At 41.3% G+C, this 7500-nt stretch overlaps 1 protein-coding gene across 3 annotated transcripts in view; it reads right to left on the bottom strand.

The window, feature by feature from the left end:
• Positions 1-1035: 1035 nt before the first annotated feature.
• The window catches only part of mrnip (MRN complex interacting protein), a 10993-nt gene continuing 4528 nt past the window's right edge, over positions 1036-7500 (bottom strand). Inside the window, exons 2-7 of one of the 3 annotated variants that reach the window (XM_076105332.1) lie at positions 4756-4815; positions 3260-3360; positions 2882-2930; positions 2664-2794; positions 1913-1994; positions 1036-1656 (exon numbers count right to left, since the gene is read on the bottom strand). In XM_076105332.1, the coding sequence (XP_075961447.1) occupies positions 1309-1656; positions 1913-1994; positions 2664-2794; positions 2882-2930; positions 3260-3360; positions 4756-4815 (771 nt within the window). In that variant the 3' untranslated portion in view covers positions 1036-1308. The remainder of the gene's footprint in view (positions 1657-1912; positions 1995-2663; positions 2795-2881; positions 2931-3259; positions 3361-4755; positions 4816-7500) is intronic. The other 2 variants (XM_076105333.1, XM_076105334.1) reach the window with 2 other exon arrangements.

The raw sequence follows: 7500 nt of genomic DNA, 5'->3' as shown, positions 1-7500 counted from the left end.
TCCATGTTCATTCTCAAACATATGCATAAACATAAAACGACATCCTCTCCTGGTTGACAGAAAGGTATTGGATCACTCACGCCAAGTCTTGAAACAATGACAAGCAGAGTGGGAGTGGCTACTCTGCAGTTACTGTAAACAGGACTATTGTTGGCAGGATAGAAGAACCAATGAGACAACCTCTAAAGACCAAGAAGGGATGTGGGCGACTGTGGCAAGTGGAGAGCAGGGCCGTCCTTCAATCAGAAGATCGGCGGTTCGATCCCCGGCTCTGGCTCTGCTAGTCGCATGTCGATGTGTCCTTGAGCAAGACACTTAACCCCAAAACTGCTCCCGTAGCTGTGCCTACGGTGTAGAAATGTGAGAGAATCTGCTAAATGACTGCAATGTAATGTCAAGAATGAAAATAAGTTTGTGGAAAGCCAGAGTCTGCTGAAACTTTAAAAAAGAAAAGAGAAACCAGTTGGAGCTGCACATACTATTGCTAATGGATTTCCATTGTTGGATGAAGCGTCTAGAGATTCACTGGATGATTTCTTAGAAGCTGAGATATCAATAAGCATCTATCAATCCAGAAATACAAAAGTATAGCACCATCTACAAACTGGATCTGATTGTAGAAGAAGAACAAATCAATAAAGCATCAATGCCAGAGGACATAAAACATCCCTGAACACTTCTGAAAAGAGAGATCTATACGTGAAGAGATGGAAAGAGGTCCAATATCTCATCGGTCTCTTCATGAGTATCTATTGACTAAGGGAAGAAGAAGCGTCATGTCTGGAGTTGTATTTGTGGATCACAGCATCACGGGGATCATGATGATTGGCCGAATACAGGAAACCTTTCCTGATAAAAGAGTCTGGTGCGTTCTGTTCCTCTTCAAACAAAGACCAATATAACACTACATTACATTACAGTCATTTAGCAGATGCTTTTCAGTCAGGGCACTATTACTTTTTTCGACACACTATACTCTGACTTTCTTTTTAACTTTCTGTCGTACTATACCACGACTATTCACACTGGTTATTGGTCAACATTGTGTTGCTGTTTATTAATAATCTGAACAGTAAAAACATGAACAGAATCTGTGGTCTTAAAATAAAATACATTTACAGTAAAATATACACAACGTGTTTTCTGTGGCTTAACAATAACAGTGGTGAATAAAGTGGTGAACTACCTCGTTTTTTAACACAGTGGATGGATCAATATATTCCATAACATATAAAGCTGAAACAGCTGGTTGATCAATCGACAGAATGAATTAGAGGCTTTTCTGATAATCAATGGTTCAGTGTTTGTTTAGAAGTCGTCGAAGCTGAAGTTCTCTCCGTTCTCAAACATGGAGGAAACAGGAAGTGTGGCTCTGGCCTGACTGATGATGTCATTACAGGACAGGGAGACAGCTCCGCCCACTGACTGACTCCTTCCACTGACAGAAGGCTCCTCTCCCTCCTCCTGAAAGTCAGGCCGGAGGAAACAAGCCCATCTGGAGACTGCACCAGAACTCACACTGGGAGGATTAATGCTCTTTCTGGGAGGACTGGTGTGGTTCAGACTCTTGGTTCTAGTGTGGTTTTCACTGGGAGGACTCTTGTTTCTCAGACTAGTGGTCTTACCAGGTTTCATCATCCGACTGGACCAATTTGTCTGCAGTGGAAAGAAATCAGAAGGATTTAACAGCAGACAAACTGACTTTTTACGACACGCTATACTATGACTTTTTATAAAACGATTTATGGAGCCAGTATATGACTAAAACTAAACATCTTTTGTGAGTTGGCTAACAGCACCAGCATTGATAAGAGATTATAATAATATATATAAATTATTATATTCTATATTACATTAAGTGTGACTCAGGTAAAACATCGTGTTGATAAATGTTGTGATGTCATCATGTTACCTGTTCAGGTGTCCACTTGTCTGGTCTTCCTTCATCTGTTCGTCCCTTTATTCTCTTCCTCTTCCTGTTAAACATCACCGACCTTTTAAAATCAGATTTCAGGATTCATAATTAAACTTTTGAGAATCATTGATATAAAAACAAAATAGTTTTTTATCTCTTCATAATTATAATTTTAACTAAAAATAAACATTTTTATACCTGAATTCCTCTTTTCTCCTTTTGAGCGTCTGACTATTTTATGAGTTCTTGAATTTAGTGAAGTTAATCATTCTTTTGTTGCCTTAAAATGTAAACTTAAAGTGAAGTGAAAAAATCTGAGATTGTATTTTTAGGCAAAAGAAAAATATCTAAAGTCGAGCTCATAAAATGACGTAATCACAAATAGTTAATTAATAAAAACACTGTTTAAATGTCAGAGATTAAATAAAAGAAGAACAATTCATCTTAAGATTGTTTAGAAACAGGAAGTGTTAAAAATCTTCATTTGAGTAAATATGTATCAGCTTAATCAAAACGTTTAAACCTTTGTTTCTTTAGAACACATTTCATATTTAACTTGTGTCTTTAAAGTTTGTATAATGATAATAAAGCAGTTTATGAATATGAGATATGAGTTTATAGATTATGATCCCTCCTCACTGAGGAGGTTTATGGTGTTTAGTCTCTGGGCAGATCTCTACGTTACACCTGTCCGTCACTACAGGTGTATTGTAGAAACATTCTGCTGACTAACAGGTAGGTGTCACACCTGTCAGTCATGTTGTTGCCATGGAGCTGTTGCCTGTCCAGCAAGACATTCTCCTCCTCCTCCTGCTCTGGCTCCGCCTCCTCAGGTGTGTCCAGGTATTTGCTCCAGCGGCTCGATCCAGTTGGCCTCATCTGGAGACAGTTAGAGAGGAAAAGAGTTCATATTTCTAAATATGATTAATATTAACTTAAGACCAGTGTGTGTGTGTGTGTGGTCACCTGGTCGTGTTCCTCAGGTACATCCTCTCTGTCTGCCTCCACCTGCTTCCTGTTAACAACAACCATTACAGCTCATATTAAAGCAAGAGACAGTAACAGGTGAGGACACCTGGACAAACCGTTGAGGACACCTGGACAAACAGGTGAGGACAACTGGACAAACAGGTGAGGACACCTAGTTAAACAGGTGAGGACACCTGGACAAACGGGTGAGGACACCTAGTTAAACAGGTGAGGACACCTGGACAAACGGGTGAGGACACCTAGTTAAACAGGTGAGGACACCTGGACAAACGGGTGAGGACAACTGGACAAACGGGTGAGGACACCTGGACAAACGGGTGAAGAGTGCTGAGTATTGCAGGACAGGTGTGTTACCTTAGAGACCAGGTGTCCTGCTCCTCCATCATCGCTCCTCTCGAGGCGTTAAGTTTCTGAACATGACGTCTGCAGTCGGCTCCGGAGCCCCGCCCAAACTCCTGTCGACCAATCAGCACACAGAGCGTCAGGTGACACCCCTGAACCCTGACCCTTCACTAAGCCCCGCCCTTAGAACGCAGACGGACCAATTACAGCGTAGCATCCCTGGTCATACTCACCCTTCCCCAGGTAAGTCTGTACCTGCTTGATATTTATATATACATATATTAGTGCTGGGCAAGTTAACGCGTTAATGCATTCATCAATTAACGCCGACAATTATTTTATCGCGCGTTAATGCATTTTTAAAATTTATTATAATTCTTTTTTTTTTTTTAAAGACAAGAGACAATACATATACATAACAACAAGAGGATGACAAGAACAGTGGGATAAAAGCCAGCAAACATCCTATAGTCAGTTGTGTGTGTGTGTGTGTGTGTGAACATGTGTGTGTATGTCCTTGAGCCTTTTTTAAGATGGGAAAAAAAAAATGATCTCCGTGGTCAACTCAGCAGACACTTACATGTTAGTGCACCTATATGCTGAAATTCACGGTAAACGCATTTAAACGGCACAGATCGGGAGCGAGCGAAGGACTTTGAAAGTTAGCGGAAAGATTAACGTGAGACAACATCCGGTTTCTTCAGACGAACATCCGGTTTTCAGAATAAGATGCCAACAAAGTATGAATTATATTCACATTAAGTATAAAACATGCTACCTGCATCTCGTGAACCAAATGTTATTGCCCTTTTGTTCATATAGCAGTACTTTTAAAATAAAAGTGCGCAATACATTACTTTTGAATTCATTATTGAACTTTGCCATAACCATGCGATTAATCGCGATTCAATATTTTAATCGTTGCCCAGCACAGATAGATAGATAGATATAGATATAGATATAGATCTATATCTATATCTATATAGCACTTATTGTTTTTATATTAGTTTGTGGCACTTATTGCATTCGTTTGTTTCTGCACTGTACGTTGGCTCTGGTTTATGCTCTTAGATGCTTGTTTGAGGAAAGGACATGCACTTATTACTTCTGGTGACTAGTTCTCTCGAAAACTGATGTTGAATACACCTATTGTAAGTCGCTTTGGATAAAAGCGTCTGCTAAATGACTGTAATGTAATATATATATATATATATATATATATATATATATATATATATATATATCAGAAAGCATGCTACATCGTGATGTATGTCGTTATTAAATATATATTGTACCGATTATACTTCAGTACTTTACTTATTATTTAACCATTTTATAAAGTAGCTTTGATACTTTTACAGAAGTAAATGATTGTAACTGTTTATGCTTTAATTAGTTTCTTTTGAATTCATTATTGAACTTTGCCATAACAATGCGATTAATCGAGATTAAATATTTTAATTGTTGCCCAGCACTAACATATATATATAAGATATATTTATTCTAACCTTCAGCAGTGACTGTTTCTCTCCACACAGTTTACAGCTCCACTTGTTCACCTTCTTCACCTGACAGACAAAGAATAGGGAAATCACAGGAAGTGATGTCATATATAATCAGATTCAGATTAAACTTTATTGTCATTGCACAGAGTACAACTCCTAGGACAACGGAACAGACAACATAACAGACAACATAACAGACAACAGCATAGACAACAAAACAAACAGAATAGACAACAGAACAGACAACATAGCAGACACCAGAATAGACAACAGAACAAACAGAACAGACAACAGAACAGACAACAGAACAGACACCAGAATAGACAACAGAACAGACAACAGCAATAACAACGGAACAGACAACGGAATAGACAACAGCATAGACAACAGAACAGACACCAGAATAGACAACAGAACAGACAACAGAACAGGCAACAGAACAGGCAACAGAACAGACACCAGAATAGACACCAGCATAGACAACAGAATAGACACCAGCATAGACAACAGAATAGACAACAGCATAGACAACAGAATAGACAACAGCATAGACAACAGAATAGACAACAGTATAGACAACAGAACAGACAACAGGACAGACAACAGGACAGACAACAGAACAACAACGGAACAGACACCGGAACAGACAGCGGAACAGACACCAGAATAGACAACAGAACAGACAACAGAATAAACAGGACAGACAACAGAATAGACAACAGAACAGAAAACAGAATAGACAACAGGACAACAGAATAGACAACAGAACAGACAACAGAATAAGTAGTATAACAATATAGACAGTATGAACAGTAGATATGAAATGCAAGATATACAGTATATATATATATATAGTATAAAACAGTAAGATGTAAGTATGTGTAGTCACTGGAGGAAGGTGTCTGGTGTGTGTGTGTGGGAGGGCGGGGGGTAACCGGGGATGGGCGCTATCACCGTGGTGCAGAGTTTAGTAAGGTGACAGCTGAGGGGAAGAAGCTGTTCCTGAGCCTGCTGGTCCTGGAACGGAGATTCCTATAGCACCTCCCAGAGGGGAAGAGGGCAAACAGTCTATGACCGGGGTGTGAGGTGTCCCTGACGATGCTGCGCGCCCTCCACAGGCAGCGCCTGAGGTGGACGCTCTCGATGGTCGGGAGTGGAGTACCGGTGATGTGTTGGGCAGTGCGGTGCTTTCCGGTCTGAGACAGAGCAGTTGCCATACCAAACTGTGATCCAGCTTGTAAGGATGCTCTCGATGGTGCAGCGGCAGAAGTTCACCAGGATCAGAGGAGACATGTGGATTTTCTTCAGTCTCCTCAGGAACAAGAGACGCTTGTGTGCCTTCTTGACCAGGGTTGAGGTGTTGAAGGTCCAAGAGAGGTCCTCTGAGGTGTGGACACCCAGAAACCTAAAGCTGGTGACACACTCAACCTCCGTTCCACTGATATGGATGGTGGTGTGTGTGCAGCCTTTGGTCTTTCTGAAGTCCACAATAAGCTCCTTGGTCTTTTTGGTGTTGAGGGCCAGGTTGGCGCACCACACCGCCAGGTGTCGGACCTCCTCCCTATAGGCCGACTCATCGTTGTTGTTGATGAGGCCCACCACCGTTGTGTCTTCTGCAAACTTGATAATGGTTTTGGAACCATGTACCATGGTAGGTGAACAGGGAGTAGAGGAGAGGACTCAGCACACTGTGGAACGCCAGTGTTCAGGGTGAGGGTAGAGGAGGTGTGATTGCCTAACCTAACATACTGGGGTCTGTTGGTTAGGAAGTCCAGTATCCAGCTGCAGAGGGAGGTTGATGCCGAGGTCACCTAGTTTAGTGATCAGTTTGGAGGGGGTGATGGTGTTGAATGCTGAACTGAAATCGATGACCAGCATTCTCACATAGGTGTTGTTGTTGTCCAGGTGGGAGAGGGCGGAGTGAAGTGCTGTGGAGATGGTGTCCTCTGTACAACTATCCTGGCGGTAGGCGAATTGGAGGGAGTCCAGTGTGGGTGGTAGGCAGGTTTTGAGATGAGCCAGGACCCGCCTCTCGAAGCGCTTCATGATGTTGAAGGGAGTGCAACAGGGCGGAAGTCGTTTAGGCTCGCTGCAGTGGAGTGTTTTGGCACTGGCACGACTGAGGTGGTTTTGAAGCATGTGGGTACAGCTGCTTGGGCCAGTGACAGGTTGAAGAGGTCAGTCTGGCCCTGTGCAGCGACCGGGGACGCCATCAGGGCCAGCAGCCTTACGTGCATTATCCTGCTGTCCTGCTATATATATATATATATATATATATATATATATATATATATATATATATATATATATATATATATATATATATATATATATATATATATATATATATATATATATATATATATAAAATCAGTGGCGGGCCGTGCATTTCATACCTAGGCCTTCACTGTTGTCCTGCAGCTGAAATACCACCTTATAACCACATGATGGCGCCACATATATTATCAGTTTCTAAGGCTGTAGCTATGTACGTATTAAATGTACGTACCTATGTACGTATTAAATGTACGTAACGTTCGGTACGAGACTTGCAATACGTTTGAATAGTACTAGAGCATCTGGAAAATGCAGAAGCTTATATTCAGGAAAATATAATGTTTTCTGTGCTCATGGAGGACAGTGGTTCTCAGCTGGTCTGGCTGTGGGACCCACCATCACTCCTTAATGACAAGTCGCGGCCCAAAGAGATCGTCTTATGATTTTACTTTCACAACTTGAGCATTGTAC

Source organism: Anarhichas minor, unplaced genomic scaffold, assembly GCF_050575085.1.
Source record: "Anarhichas minor isolate MPS153535 unplaced genomic scaffold, ASM5057508v1 ptg000031l, whole genome shotgun sequence".
NCBI classification, from domain to species: Eukaryota; Metazoa; Chordata; class Actinopteri; order Perciformes; family Anarhichadidae; genus Anarhichas; species Anarhichas minor.
The sequence above is the reverse complement of the archived record's forward strand: the minus strand, read 5'-3'. Positions and strand labels throughout refer to the sequence as shown.